The following is a 16,872-nucleotide window of genomic DNA, read 5'->3' on the forward strand; positions in this document are numbered from 1 at the left end:
TTGGCACCTGCACACAGTGCCAAAGCAACCAGTATCTGGTTTAAGGACCATGGTATCCCTGTTCTTAATTGGCCAGCAAACTCGTCTGACCTTAACCCCATAGAAAATCTATGAGGTATTGTGAAGAGGAAGATGAGAGACACCAGACCCAACAATGCAGAGGAGCTGAAGGCCACTATCAGAGCAACCTGGGCTCTCATAACACCTGAGCAGTGCCACAGACTGATCGACTCCATGCCACGCCGCATTGCTGCAGTAATTCAGGCAAAAGGAGCCCCAACTAAGTATTGAGTGCTGTACATGCTCATACTTTTCATGTTCATACTTTTCAGTTGGCCAAGATTTCTAAAAATCCTATCTTTGTATTGGTCTGAAGTAATATTCTAATTTTCTGAGATACTGAATTTGGGATTTTCCTTAGTTGTCAGTTATAATCATCAAAATTAAAAGAAATAAACATTTGAAATATATCAGTCCGTGTGTAATGAATGAATATAATATACAAGTTTCACTTTTTGAATGGAATTAGTGAAATAAATCAACTTTTTGATGATATTCTAATTATATGACCAGCACCTGTACATTATAAGTAAACCTAAATTATTATTATTAACATATTAAAATAATAGAAAATCCTTTAATGCCTTCTTGGAACTGAATCAGATTATTCAATCATGCACCCAAATGGCTGTCTTTTGTAAATTTTTTATTAGAAGAGTTCCTCTCAAGAATATATAATTGTATTGTTTTCCTCATAGCTGAATGTTATTTTCATCATAACTTCATTATATGGTGGTGAGGGTGGAAAAGACTAAGCACATGTAGTTTCTCAAAAGTAAACCAGTAAACCAAAGCCAACTTTAGCAACAAAACACAATCTGCACTCAGAATTCATCTCAAATACATTCAGATAAACATAAAGGCTGAAGCCATTTCCATAAATATTAGGCTACTTAATTTTTAATTCATTATCTTTTCTTTTTTGTCAAACGAGTATGGTTGTGTAAATGAGAACCACAGTATTTACTATCTCAATAGCTCTTGTGTAACACTGCAGTATCAGCAGTTTTGCACAATTATGCCTAATTGCCTGGGATTCTGTTTACTCCCTAAAACAGTTAGTTTGATGGTTTCTACAATGGTTATTTACTGTGTTATGCAGATGTAACCTGATTTTGTTATCTTCAGAAATAAATGAGCATAAATGAGAAATGTGGCATAGTGGCTGAAACTCACAGAAACATTTCACATTTTTAAGAGCCTCCCAAAAGAACTGTGCACTGGTAAACATACTTACATACAGTATAATTAAATTCATAAGCTGATTGCAAATGCCTACTTAGTCAGAATACACATACTTCTGAACGGCTTGACCCCTTTGGGTGATACTAACCAGCCAATTCCTGACCCCCTGAAACAACGTCATGTGACAACAATGTAGCATATTAATTTTTGAAATGTTTGAACCTGAAATGTCTAGACAATTTTTTGGAATAGAAGGTAGTACATAGTATAGACTAGAGAATGAGGAGTTACGTCACATTCTGATTCTCAATGGTAGACTAGTAACTTATATACAACCCACCACTGCATCGTACATGATCCTCCTGTCCAACAGATGGCGCTAATGACCGTTCTGTCTGCATTACTATGTGTCTGCGAAGGAAGGAAGGACTGGCAGCTTAAAAAATAAACAAAAGACGAGCTCGGATTAATAAATGTTTTTGACATTATCTAAAATCTTTTAATCACGCTTTTGCAGTCTTTAGGTTGACCTATCAGCAAGGGCTCTCCGACCGGCCATGAATCCCGACCTATCGCTGCGAGTGAGCGTCTTCTCCGAACAAGGAGGAAGGAAATACATGGAGGATTTAACCGAGGTGATCGTGGAGCTGGAGCCCAGCGACGATGAGCTGCGAGCGGCCGGGCACACCGATCCAAAGCCGGACCAAGAGCCGGTTTCTGAAAGCGACCCGCCGGACTACACAAACAAGCCTTTACCCGTCACGGTAACGTGGAGAAACACACTGTCCACCGAAGAGAGCGACGGTACGGAGCCGGCGGCGGGGGACAGCAGGAGATCGGTCGCGTTCTTCGCCGTGTTTGACGGCCACGGAGGGCGAGAAGCTGCGCTGTTCGCTCGAGATCATCTCTGGGATTTTCTCAAGAAGCAGCGGGGCTTTTGGTCGAAGGATTACCGGAAAGTTTGTGCCGCAATTCGCAAGGGTTTCATCGCATGTCATCATGCAATGTGGAAAAAGCTTCGTAAGTCAATTCAAGACTATTTCTCATGTGAATGGTGTGACGTTTCCTGACGCTAATGTTTTGCCTATGTAATTGTCTAACTACGTTGAGGATATGGTTATGATGATCGGCAGTGTAATTTAAGACCTCAAAGCAATTTATAACGACTGAAATAGCATGCTTGTTGGAATTATTCGTAATATGGTTAGATAGATAAATATGTACACTAAGGTTGCGATTGTGTAAATTAGTTGTCGGACTAATAGCCTACACGTTTTGAAATTGGGCGCCACACTATCTACTGCAGAAAAGACGAAGAAAAAAAAAAAAAACCCCGAATGGAAGGCTTGCACTGCGCATGCGCGGAATCTTTGACAGGCCTATGTGCACACAGACAGTCTCTATGCAAAATTGTTGCAAACCTTTACAAACTGTTTGAGGTAATAAGCAAATGCATTATATCACAGAAACCCGTTTCCACCACAGTTGAGTAAAAATATGATTCTGTAAGTCTTAATGAGAAACTTTCATAATTAAGTTAACTTTCTATTTTAAAAAAGAAATCTAATATTAATAAAAACTGATAATAATGAGACATTTTCTAATAATAACGACTTAGTATGTTGTAGTAATGCGAAACTTTGTCAAAACCACCTAACAGCTTATAACGAGAAAGCATCTGATAGCGACTTAGTATCACATAATAATGAGAATCTTCCTCATAATAACTTAAAATCTCATTACGAGAAACGTTCTAAAAAGAATGACTTCGTATTGCATAAAAATTAGAAACTTTCTGCTAATTATTATTGAATGTTTGCATGCGCAAAGCAGCAGACTAGGTGGGTGTGATGCTAGTGGCATCTGCTGGTCAAAGCCGCGTAAATGCACACAGAAAACATGGCACCAAAGCTGCTGTTTTCAATAAAGCGATGGGATAAAGATGAATATTTTTTCATTATTATGGGGTGTTAAGTCATTTTTACAAGAAAGTTTCTCATTATCATGACTTAAATAATATTTTTTACTCAACTGGTGGAAACAGGCTTCCATTTTATTTTGCAGTGTCTTGCTGCAGTCCTGGTTAACAATGTGTCTTTTTCCTTCAGCTGAATGGCCAAAGACATTAACTGGCCTCCCCAGTACTTCGGGCACTACAGCCAGTGTGGTGGTCATCAGAGGGGACTGCATGTTTGTGGCTCATGTCGGGGACTCGTCTGTTGTGTTGGGTGTGAGGGAAGATCCCGCTGATAAAGTCATCAAAGCTGTGGAGGTCACACAAGACCACAAGCCTGAGCTCCCAAAAGAGAAGCAGAGAATTGAAGGACTGGGTGGCAGGTGAGATCTTGATGCTTGCTGTCTGACAGCTTTAAGTCATCATAAGAACCAATCTCTTGAATAACTTGCAGTCTTAAAACAAATCAACTAACCACTACAATTGTGTTTTTGAAGACCATTTAATTTGCCTTTGTTTGTGTGAGTGTAGTGTGGTGAAGAAGTCTGGTGTGAACCGTGTGGTGTGGAAGAGGCCTAGGCTAACTCACAACGGCCCAGTCAGAAGGAGCACCCCGATCGATCAGATCCCCTTCCTCGCTGTCGCCAGAGCTCTAGGTAAACGCTTACAATTACACTGTTACACTCAGATATATTAAATACAGAGCTGGGTAGTAACTGATTACATGTAATCTGGATTATGTAATCAGATTCCAAAAATTAAGTACTTGTAATTAGTGCGTTACATTTTAAAATACTTGTAATCAGACTACAGTTACTTTTTTATGGATTACATATTATTCACACAATAGCAATAAATTATTCATAATTCATTGATTCTCCCTAATTTCTCTTTTTCATCTTTTAAATTTTCCTTTCTAAAATAGCCTACCGATTATATACATATTATATATGTGTATATATAGTCCAGTTTTGTGGACATTCACACAAAGATCAGTCATTAGTCAGGTGGCGACTGCATTTGAGCACTGGATTTACAAAAATCATTTCAGGTTTAAGAAGTGTTTCAACATTGCATCAACTACATTTTGAATTATTACTCTGTAGGTTTTTTTTAACCATGTATTATTAATTATAACTAATTAAAATGCACATATTCACGTTATTACATGTAATGCAGGCATTACAAAACTTTTTAATCTAAACCTTATTCACCAAATATATTTGCTTTAAGTACCCCATAGATTTTAAAATAAATATTTCAATAATTAAGTATCACATTTGCATGTTCACGGTTTCTTTGATGTTGATTAATGATCACATGGCATGCAGGTAAATTAAAATATTTCATCTTTTTTAATAAGTGTTTTATTTAAAACAAAGTCAAATACAAAGACGGTTCACTCCTATATTTATGAATGGGAGAAACTGTAACACGCAATATGGAGTAATAGTTCCACCTTCTAAATGAAAGAGCCATATTTCCCATAGAAACCTGGGACTCGTTCAAGCTCAAACTGATGCGTTTTGCTATGGTTTCCGGGTTGAACAACATGTTTCCTGTAAACGGTGTGCAACGGGGTTTGAGATATGTTTTCTCATCAGCAGCAACATGTATATAAACCACGCGGTATTAAAGAGACAACTCGCACAATGGGTCCAAGTAAAGTCGTTTACAAATATGTCCGCTTGCAGCTCGGTATACGCAACAATGTAAGATATTAGAAGACATGTTTGTCGTAAGAGTTTTATAGTAACAATATAACATATCAACATGATGATGTAGTTGTTTATATTTTTAGCTTCATTGCAGGGCAAGCTTATTTATATACCAAATTTCCTACACGATGGTAATTAAGTTCTTTACATAAGAATGGACGGCAAGGGCAGTGACTGTAACATTGAGCGTATTTTGCAGTATTAAACATGTATTTATACCGATTTCAAAAGGCTCAGAAAATTCTTCAAAAAGAACACAAAGAATGGCCTTCTCAGCTGCCATAGTTGCAACTAGGGGTGTGCGATATATATCGTCTGCGATTAATATCGTAATTGTTAAGAGTTGTTTATTAATTTATTAATAATTGTTAATTATTAAGAGACTTACGTTTTAGACACCATATTGCCTGTTTTTGCTCCATTTTGCCCCCAAAAATAATTCCAAACAGCTACAGCACTGTTTTGCGTCTCTTAGCAACATGACGATGTTGTTTTGTTCCTGAATGAATCAACCGTTTAAATGATTTGTTTCAGTTGCAATGACTCACTTGTTAACAGTGACTTGCTGCCACCCAATTTGATTCAAAAGATGCACACTTTTAGGAAAAAATGGCTTTTTTAAAGGTAAAATTGCCCATAAAAGGTAAAAATGAACTTAAACTTATATGAAAAGATTAATTTCTATCACTGATGTGACCTGACCACACGGAATATGAAGAATATCAAAAACTGCAGCTGTCCACGGTAGTCAGTTATCAGCACAATAACACACTCTGCAAAATATTGTCTAATTATTGTTATCGAAAAAATCCCCAAAAATATCGAGATATCATTTTTTTTCAATATCGCACACCCCTAGTTGCAACTCTTGCGTCAACAGAACACTTGCGCACCACCGTTTCCGTTTAAAAAATGATTTGCAATGTTTTTTCGGGTCTGAACGCAGCCCTGACTAGACCAGTCAATGCGCATCATAAGCACGTTATGACTCCGCATGCACATTGGCTGGTCTAGCCTGAAAAATAAGCTTTTTAAACGCTATTTGAGCATAAGAAACAACATTCATGGGGCAATTAATTTCAGATTTTTGTTGCTGATGTGATACATGGAATTTAATTGTGAGTTCAGCGAGCAGTTTTTGAGATTTCAGGATTCCCCCATTCATTAAGATTGGTCTTGTATGAGCTGCCCGGAGGCATTGCAAATATGGCCGCCTAGTGAAGAGACTTTTCTCGAAAGGGAGTTTCGTTCTTTTCATTAAACTCACAATCCCCCTGCAGTTCCTTTATGAACCCTAGTTTGGGAAACCTTGATGTATTGTAAAATAATGTTTAATCTACTTCATGTTGTAAATTACAATGCATGGAACGAGTTTTCTTACTCTGCATTTTTTTTTACATCATTATGGTACAAGATAATATTATATTATTATTGTATTATATTATACATTATATTACCTAAAATGTGTAATGTAATGGATTACGTTACTGACTACATGTTTTGTCATGTAATCTGGAATCAGTAACGGATTACAATTTGTAAGTAATCTACCCAGCTCTGATTAAATATTGATTAATATGTGGTTTTTATTGACTTCAGTTCTCATTAATAAGTCAAGGGCTTTGAGTTATTGCTTTAAATAGTGTTGAGAAGGATTATGCAAACTGTGTTTCTGTAAAATCCATTACAGTCAAATTCAGTTAAATTGATAGCTCACCCAAAAGTCTCCAGTCTCCACCCTCATGTCTTTCAAACCCATAAATCTTTTGTTCATCCTCGAACCACTAATAAAAATATATTTTTGATGAAACCTGAGAGATTTCTGTCTCTCCACCAAAACTTTCACACTTCAAAAATTTCATAGAAACACTGATTTCTGAAGAGTTTGAAGAGAACAGATGTAATTCATTCTTGTTTTTACATATAAACATTGAACAATGCATGTATAGAGCACAGCAAATATGCTAAACAGAAGCTGAGTGTTACGTGCTTAACACAAAAACCTTGTTTGAACATGTTTGCGTTACACACAACAACAACAAACCTCATTGGTGCTTTCAGGCCAAGCAAGCATGTTTGAGCCTGTGTTCTTTTTTTTTTTAGCTGATGGCCCTTGATATCAGAACTTAGATATTTTTCCTGTTTTCCTATAATATCTGGGGTATTTTTATTGGTAAAGGTTAAGATAAGCAAATAATATTAAATATAATGTCCTTCCAGGTGATCTATGGAGCTATGACTTCTACAGTGGAGAGTTTGTGGTGTCTCCTGAGCCTGACACCAATGTTGTGACCCTTGACCCTAAACGACATCGTTACATCATCGTTGGCAGTGATGGCCTTTGGAACATGGTGCCACCACAGGAGGCAGTGACTGTGTGCCAGAGCCATGATGAAGCTGTGGTACGAACAAATTTATCCCTAACTATGTGGGTATACTGCTGTTTATGTTAATATCTAAAAGTGTGTATTTTACGCCCTACAGGCACCTTTCGGGATGTCTGTTGCGCGTCGGTTGGGGTGCCATGCATTGATGCGATGGCGTCAGCGGATGCTCCGTGCAGACAACACCAGCGTCATAGTTATTGCCCTTCCTGAGCCTGGCAAACCCCACCTACCTATGCACAGAGACGAGGTCATACTTAGCCTGGCAGAGGGCCCACACTGTGACCCTGCAATAGGGTCCCGCTCTATCACGCCACTCATTAAGGTAAAATCACAAAGCATATTGGCTGTTTAATAATACTTATAAAACGCATATTAATGTCTTATTCTACATGACCATATTTTAGATCCCGTAATCCTACCCCATTCTTAACAACCAATTTACTTTTAATAAGCAGCAAATTAGGAGTTTACTCATGGAAACTCTTAGTTAATAGTGAATGTGTTTCCTAATCTAAAGTGTTACCAAATATAGAAATTAAATCAATTATTAATGCTAATAACAATTAAAAATAAACAATGCATTAAAATTTTTTTTTTAATTTTCTTCAATTGTTTTCGCCACTGGCCTTGTGGGCAGTGCGCCGACATACAGCGCCGTTGCTCTACGGGCGTCCTGTGTTTGAATTCCGACTCGAGGACCTTTCCCCATTAACCCCCCCCCCACACACTTTGCTTCCTGTCAATTCTGATCTGTCCTGTCACAATAAAGGCAAAAAATCTTTAAATAGTTCTTCAGTTAAGTAAACATTGCTTTAAGTGATAAGTCTATAATAAAATAAAGAACCAAAACACATTGCAAGTAATAGAACAAAGAGTGTCTTTAGGCTTGTTAAAGGGATCCCTGGGTATTAAGACTTGTATATATATTAAATGATGTCTCTTACTGAAATATGTAGTAGAAAACCCATTAAAGATTTATATTATTTAAAAAAATCACCTCGTTTTATACATATTTTGAACTATGGGGGGTGCCATTTTTCTGATGATGTAAAATGCTTACACTAGGTGAGCTACTAGCGCTATCTGTTGCTATTTTTACCACCACACAACTCGGAATAGACAACTCGGAAAATAAAATACTGATATGATGACCACAGCTACTGAAAGAGCTTACAGGTGGCGCTGGATATAAGTATAGGTTTAAACCAAATGCTGTACCATAGATTTTTCCCCACAAGGAGTGTAAACGCCCCGGATATCGAGGGAAATCCACGCTGAGAAACTCCTCCAGCGGCCGCGCGTCGGCATGTTTACATCCTAACAGATGGCATCTAGCGTTTCTTGTTTCAGCCATTTGTAAGCTCTTTCAATCGCTGTGGTCTACTAAAAGACTCAAAGGCAACAGGGCTAAAGTGGAGAGAACAAAGAAGCGGGTCTTTAGGAAGTTTTATTCGTCCACAGGCATCTTTCCATTCTTTTCTCCTCTTCTTATCGCTAAGAAAGCAGTGAAGTCTTACATTACATCGCTTCTTTTATTGCCCTTCGACTGAAAATTACAACCAAAAGTCTCACAATGTGGTATCGTATCAGTATTTTATTTTCTGAGTTGTTGCGGTAAAAAGCTCCAGTAGCTCACTGAGTGCAACCATTTGACGTCATCGACGCAGAATGTACTGTGCACGTAAAATAATGTCCATAGTCCAAAAACGATGTCGTTTTTTTAAAATAACATATATTTTCATGGGTTTTTTACTACATATTTAAATAAGAAACATCATTGACGTTATATTAAGCTATACATGTCTTAATACCCGGGGATCCCTTTAAAGCTGTTAAACATATTCTGCAAAGACTTATTTGTTTAATGCACAGGTATATATATATATATATATATATATATTTATTTATTTATTTATTTTTATTTTTTTTTTTTTTGTCATCATTGCTATGATTATCGTTGTGTCAATAATTAATAGTGGTAAATTCACTTCTACATTTACATTGAAACACTTTTTGCAATATATGATCGTGTTAGCAGCACAAAAACTAAGGTTGCCCCCTAATAGTTGACTGACTGTTAGTTGACGAGAAGAGGCTTGGTCGATGAAAATTCTATTAGTTGCTTAGTCGCAGAAAAAAAAATCCACAGGATGTGATGAGGTCACACAGTCCGTGATGGACAGATCGTTAACGACTGGTCTTTGTGGTAATACAGCACATTGGGCAGGACATCCAAATGCTCGCCTATCATTCATCGACCTCAATTATGGCTTATCATCTGAAATATGTTAGTAGCAGCAACTTTACATGGCTGCTCAATCTAATGTTAACCTAGAAAGATGTGCGCTATTCAAGTGTCTGTGCGGAGTGTGGAAGCTGAACGGTAGCGCTCACTGCAGGAAAGATGGAGGCGTCGGTACGGTCACTTGCGCTTAAAATACTCCGTCATTTTTGGTCATACAGATAAGAGCAATACATCCTTCAAATCTGTAAAGACTCTACATTTATTTGTGTGCACTCACAATAACAACAAAATATTGTGCTTTTGTAAAATAAGGAAAGCAAACAGGAATGCGCTTTCTGCAGTCTTGGTGTCTGTGAACATGAGTGTGAAATTCCAAAACTCAGTGTATGCTTGTCTTACAGCCATTAAAAATAATCTATAGAGATTGAAGTGTTTACTTTCAAATAAACCAATTCAAATGGAAAACGAATATTCTCAGATTATCTAATCCATATGAAAGATGCATAGAGGCGCATCCACTACTGCGGAGATGACACTGCGGAGTGTCGCTATCTTAAGAGATGTTAAGCAGAAAACAAAGAAAGCACTAGTTTATCAATAAATTATTAATGCAGTGTTAATTCAGCCTCCTTACTTTTACTCCCTGACACATTCATAATCATTACTTCTGCCGGTGTGCTGTGGCAAGCTTTATGCATGCGCTTGAGTACTTATTAGGCTATGTAGGCAATTAAAGGCACATTATTATGATTTAAATGGTTTATTAATAAACATGTGATTGGTCGACTAATGCTTAAAATGAACGACTACTAGTCGACCAGAAAATATTTTTGTCGAGGGCAGCCCTATAAAAAACAGAATTTTAATTCAATTATTTATTTAAATTATATAGAGAAAGTGAGTAAAGACTTAAGAGCACTTCTTTATAATCACTGAAGCTGTCAATCACTTAATTTTAGTGCATGCTCACTGAGATCTGCACTTTTGCCAGATCTCTTGTTGTAATCAAAGAATCTGGCTACACTGTATAATTAGTCTCTTATTTAATTTGTGTCTACACTTTGTTGGTTAGTTAGGATTCGTAAGCATGCTGAGCTCAGTTTTGAGTTGCACTGTTTTAGAGCAGTGTTGAGTAGATTTTGTCTGAATAAATGAAATGCCTGTAATTGTCCATTACATTTCTGATCTCAACAGACATGTCAAAACATGTTGTAAATAGAAACCTTTGATGCTCTTCAGAGCGCAAATTCAGTCGCCTGTGTGTGGGTCATTATTCAATTCTACCAGTACTGCACAAAGTCTGGTATTGTCACATTTGAACAATTTCATTACCGACTTGGTACTGAAGTACCGTTATTTTTGACAACACTACCCAGCCACTTTAAGCAGACAAAAACAGGAGTTCATGATACGCTTGAACTTCAAGAGATTTTTGTACACTGTCCAGGCTCACAGCCAATCAGAAGCTTTTAGATAAGACTTTTTACTGAGTTCCTGCTCATGTTAGCCACACTTTGGCTCCATGCCCACCAAAAGAGACTCTGACATGCTGCTCATCGGTCCTGCCTGCTTTTCTCTTTATCCTCTCACTCTGTCACACACTCTCTCTATCTTTCTCTCTCTCTCTTCCCCCATCTCCCCCTTTCCCGATCGAGGCCTCCATTGTCAGAGCAGTTCCGATGGAAGCCATGTCTGCATGTTTGTTTGGCCCCAGCGTGTTTGAAGCACGGCTCCTCCAGCTGCTCTTGGCTGTTTTGCTTTGGCTTGGAGAGCTGGAGAGTGGACAGATGTTTGTGTTTTTAATCCTTTTAAGTGGAGTGGATTTGAGGTTTTGGGAAGCCGCTTTGATCGTTTTTCCTGTTTGCTCTTCTGGTGCTGTTATGATTTTGATAGAGGGGAAATGAAAAATACAGAACAGGGCAAGAGAATGCAAAAGAGCAGCCACGATGCGTTTCCCTGTTGAAGTAATGAAGACCAGACTTTAGACTTGCTTTATTTGTATTTTGTCTTTTAGAGTTGTTGGCATTTGTTTGCAGTTTGAATCTTTTCCATTTCTGGTACTTCCTCTGGGAATTCTCTTTTTAACATCACTTTTTTTAACGTTTACTTTATATTTTTTTAAGGATTCCTAAATATTACATTTCTGGGTGATACTGAGAATAATTTTTCTGAATGTATACATGGGGCAAATATCCAGTATTAAAAAAATATGATATAGGGTAATATACATTGTGTATTCTTTTTTTTTTTTGAAAGAAGTTAATACTTTTGTTTACCAAGGATGCACTGAATTGTTCAAAGGTGACAGTAAAGATTTTTACATTGTTAAAAAAATCATTATTGCAAATAAATGCTGTTCTTTTCAACATTTCTATTTATTAAACAATCCTGAAAAAAGTCCTGTAAAAAAGTCATTAAAAAAATCAGCATCTTAGAATGATTTCTTTATATGTAATATAATATTTTTGCAATATAACATTATTGAGTCACTTTAATAATTATAGTAACTCCTACACTACATGTAGTTAGATGAGTACATATATTGTTTTGTCAATTTAAAAATAGCCTTCCCAGCACTGGTAATTTGTATATAATAAAATGTTAATGATAGAATCAGAAAATGACCATATGTTTGACCCATAACAGACTCCGGATCCAGACCTGTCCTCAGCCAGCAGCGAGTCTTTGCCGGCGCTGGAGAGGAGGAACGGTTTGTCGGGAGTGAGTCTGAGCGCAGAACCCCTGTTAGAGGAAAACCTCCCTTCCACCGAGCTCACGGACAAAGCTGCCTTGACTGTGTGCCCCAGCGAGGGTAACTGGACCCCAGAGATGCCCCTGTCCCCACCGGATGTGTCAAGCCCGGTGGGGAAGAGGCCCAGACGGAGCCCCCTCACCCCAAGCAGCTCCCGCCGGAGGACTAGTGAACGCTCCATACCCAAACGCAACGCCGGCAAGAGTCCCAAACGGACCCCCAGCGTCCCTATACTACAGCCCCGCAAAGCAACCCTCTGCGTCTGCTGAACTCCTCCATCACACTAATACAAACTCAAAGAGACGACATTCAGTCTACATCCTGGTTTCTGATGCTCTGCATGGTCACAAGAATAAATAACTGCTAATTGTTTGTGTCCATGTTTTGACTATGTGCCACTGTTTCTATTTGTAATGTAGGATTTTTTTTTTTAGTCTTATTGTGTTTTTTTTTTCTTTCCTTTAATTTTAATGGTGTGAATGTGAGAGTAAAAAGAAAATCTCCTTTTTAGTAATCAGATTTATAGTAATTTTATGAAAAAAAAATAATAATAATCAGACCAGTCTCTCAAAGGAATATTCATTTAAAGGATGTATTTAATCTTTCTCCTTTTAAATTAAACAGCATTATTCATCTCCATCTTTCAAATTTCATGAATTGCTTGTACAGATTTTCTGAAAATGACCAAATAGTTGGAGGTATAGAAAATATATTTTTATACTTGTTATATTTTTCAAAATATCCAATTTTCTTGTCCCACAATGCTTGTGTGCACATTTTCCCTTGCCAATATACTTCATTGTTTGTGCATTAAATATTCACACCGGTATTCAATGTATTGTTAGCACTGTCTTTCTAATTCTGAGTTGCTGCGTTTTCGAAGAGCATGAGTTAATTAATCTAAGACATATCTGATCATCGGACTACAAAGCAAATTTATTTATTTTCTTTTGATAAAGCTTTTGTAAAGTTTGAGGATTGCATGTTCTGTTATATCCTTAGAAACTGTCTTTTCCTTGGAGCGTTTTGTTGCTTGACTGTCCACCTTTTCGTATGTATTTCAATATGGTAAGTTATTTAATATCAATAATGTCTGTTAATGTAAAGCAGATAACATCTTCCAACACCAGTTCCAGAGCTAATGTGATGTGTGGTTATGAGCCGATGTTTAGATGAAGGTGTTTACCAGAGTGTACCGCACATTTTTAGCGGGATGTTTGTTGCCCCATGTTTGAGACTTTGTCTTTTTGAAGGAGATTTTCCAGTAAACTGTCAAAGTGGATAATAGGTAATGTTTTCATAGTGTTTTTATCCTTAGAGATGAACTTTCACTATTTGAGTACTCATGTGATGTTGCCTGAATGACAGAGTAAAACCCAATTATATTATATTTCAATCTAAAAATAATTGAATTTGAGAGAGAGAGAAAAGAGAAAACATTTATGAGATAAGTAATATTGTTTTGATCAGATTCTGCATGTTAAAACCTGTCAGAGTGTGATTTTTATTTTATTTATTTTATTTTTTTTACCATTTTAGTCCCTGTCAAAAACTGGTGATTTGACATTGTAATATCTCTGGCCTGAGCAATAGGGGCAGTTGGGTATCATGGAGGCTTTCCTCTTTCACTGTGGTTTTCTGAAATGTGCGATCGGTTGTATTTAACTGTATCTCTCTTCGAAATGGGATTGAGTATTAGTGTATTGGATGCTGTCTTGTTCAGGGTTTGATTTTTTTTTTTTTTTTTTGGAATTGCAATAAAGAGATACTCAGTTTTGTGTTTAAATATTTATGTATTGCTATTCTCTGTTATTTTTCTTGAGGAAGAATCTAGTAACATTTCATGAATTCCATAATTAGCATTTCATAAACGGCAAAGAATGAGACCATAGTTAAGCATATAGACCTGTTTACTGAAATGTAACTTAGAGCTTACTTTTTGGCATAAAAAGTACTTGGACTTTATGTACTTGATTGTTGTTGTTTTTTTACAAGAACTGGTGTGGATTCATGTCATTGTGTTTATCCATCGCTAGATGGCAGTCAATACTAGGTGATTAGAGTGAAAGTCGAGTATTGTGAGCGTCCACTACTGAACAGTTCGGCTTGACGTTTTCTAGAAGGCTAATCTGAGAGCAAGAGTGATGGAGACATACATCTGACAGCAGCTAAACCCACACCCTCCATAATGGTGCTAAACTGACAAGGAAACACTTCTGATCTGCTGCTCCACTTGAGTGAAGAGTGTGCGTGAGTCCTCATGTTTAACTTCGTTATTCTTCGTGAAGAAAATTGCTGAAAAATGTCCTCAGGTGTTACCTGAATATGACTAAAACACTTCTTGGGACGTTCTCGAAAGGAAAACACGAATAGATCTAGCCTATATAGCATAACAAAATAAACAATGTGTTTTTTTTCCTGAAAAAAAAAAAAAAAAAATCCCCAGTTTAGGGGAAAGAGTGTTTCAGGAATCACATGTCCTCATTTAGATTTTTAACTAAACCTGATAAAACCCTTTAGCGACATCTGGGGGATTTATTTATTTATTTATGGGCTTAATTTATTGTGATAATAGAAGTCTTTTAGTATTTTAGAAATTACATGTCCTTATTTAGATATAGCCTATATCAAAGCATGATAACACGTCCATTGACATCACGAATTGTAAAAAGTATTCATAAAAAACAAACAAAAAAACGGGTATCACGAACTGCAAAAAGTATTCATACTTAGTAGAACATTTATTAATTTACTCATTTAATTAAAAATGAATGAATGAACAAACATGTATGTATGTTTTCATTCATTCATTCATCCATAGCCTACATACATACATATAGTAAATTTTGTTTAAGGGGATTTGGTTAGGATTAGTCTGTAGTAATTAGTCTATAGTAAATCTAAATATCTTTACGTAAAACTCCCTGACCTGACTCATTTCAGTAACTATACACACACACAAACACACACGTTTGTGAATTGTGGGGACTTTCTATAGACTTCTATTACTTTTATACTGACCAAACATTATTTACTATCCCCTAAATCAACCCTAAACCTAATCCTACCCCTTACAGAAAACCTGTTAGCATTGCGACACTTTCAGATAAACATCATTGACTATTTTTAATATTTTTTTTCTCTTCTCGGTCCCCACAATGTAAAAAATGTCAGGTTCCTTGTAGGGACATTTGGTCCCCACAGTGTAACATAAACAAGTACACACACACACACACACACACACACACACACACACACACACACACACATATATATATATATATATATATATATATATATGTGGTTGGTTGTGTTGGTTTGAAAAGTCATAATCAGAGGAATAACATACACTCCAACTGCGGGAGTTCTATGTGGACAATGAAGCTGATGGTGTTGTGACAAGAAATGGAATTCACATTACCAGTCTGTCATGATATAATGAGGAATTACACTGAGATAAAGTGTATGAATTGTGTGAGTGCTCTAAGTAATCTCACTATTCTCCGCATTACTGCACTTCTTCACTGGACTTAGTCTCAGTAATGTAATGGTTATCAGATTTACAACATCTGACCTGATGGACAATGGTGCAAAGTGAAGAGATTAACCCAGAAAAACAATCCCACATTGTAAAGTCCTTGTATCTGAAGCCCACATTACATTACAGTGCCTTGGGCCTAGAGATTGGCGTCACACCTGTCACTGCTGCACTCTCTCTGTGTATTAGTGCACTATAAAGCTACTATAAGCTTTCCTATTGTGCTTGCTAAGAGCTGTTATTATCATCCGAGAGTTCAGAACTTGGAGTGATAGGCTTAAAATGCCAGTTGAGGGAGCACACCTGGTCAGTGTCACAAAAACTGTCTAATTTTTTTCAGGATTTATTAATTTATTTGAAAATACATTAAAATGGAATTAATGCATACAGTAACTTAAATACACCTCTTATATGATAAGAATGTTTTTAAGTTTTAAATTAAAATTCATTTTAATATTTTTGGTGACATAAAATAAAAATGTCAGGGTGATATTGAAGAGCAAAACTTCTTGGGGGGGGGGAACCCCAAGTAGTTTGGCATGTATTTCTTATAATCTATTTCTTTCTCTATTTCATAGAGAAATATAAAACATTTATAAAATGTTGTGGTGAGACACTTTAAAAACGTAATTATACTTATAAATTAATGAATAACATATACTTGTAAAAATATATATATTTGACCTTGTTTCCCTTTTTAATGAAAATCAATTAAGATTTGCACATTCACATATTCAGGGTGTTATTGTAAGTTTTTCAAAACCAACATGAATACAAAGAGTCTTTTCAAAGAACTTCCCATATTTATTTTAAACTATAGATTTTTCCTGCTTGTGTTGTTTTTTAATGTCACGCACATTCTTATTAGTCACTGATCCATAATCTTTTGCTGATTTCTATAAACAGTAATGGAAAAGCTGTACATTAAAACATCTATCGAATCCAAACCACACTCCATTAAAATAATCATAACCATGCCATTGAAAATCATTTTACAGAGGATGCAGAGCATTATAGCACTTGCTTGTATGAA

General features: G+C 36.5%; 1 protein-coding gene across 1 annotated transcript; it reads left to right on the top strand.

Annotated features, from left to right (window-relative positions):
* Positions 1-1,601: 1,601 nt before the first annotated feature.
* ppm1db (protein phosphatase, Mg2+/Mn2+ dependent, 1Db) lies at positions 1,602-14,213 on the top strand. Its single transcript, XM_058777462.1, has 6 exons — positions 1,602-2,265; positions 3,354-3,582; positions 3,731-3,855; positions 7,138-7,319; positions 7,402-7,626; positions 12,196-14,213. Exons 1-6 carry the CDS (start codon positions 1,803-1,805, stop codon positions 12,568-12,570), a joined length of 1,599 nt encoding a protein of 532 aa, XP_058633445.1. The 5' UTR covers positions 1,602-1,802; the 3' UTR covers positions 12,571-14,213.
* Positions 14,214-16,872: the final 2,659 nt, after the last annotated feature.

This window comes from Onychostoma macrolepis, chromosome 05, assembly GCF_012432095.1.
Source record: "Onychostoma macrolepis isolate SWU-2019 chromosome 05, ASM1243209v1, whole genome shotgun sequence".
Lineage (NCBI taxonomy): Eukaryota > Metazoa > Chordata > Actinopteri > Cypriniformes > Cyprinidae > Onychostoma > Onychostoma macrolepis.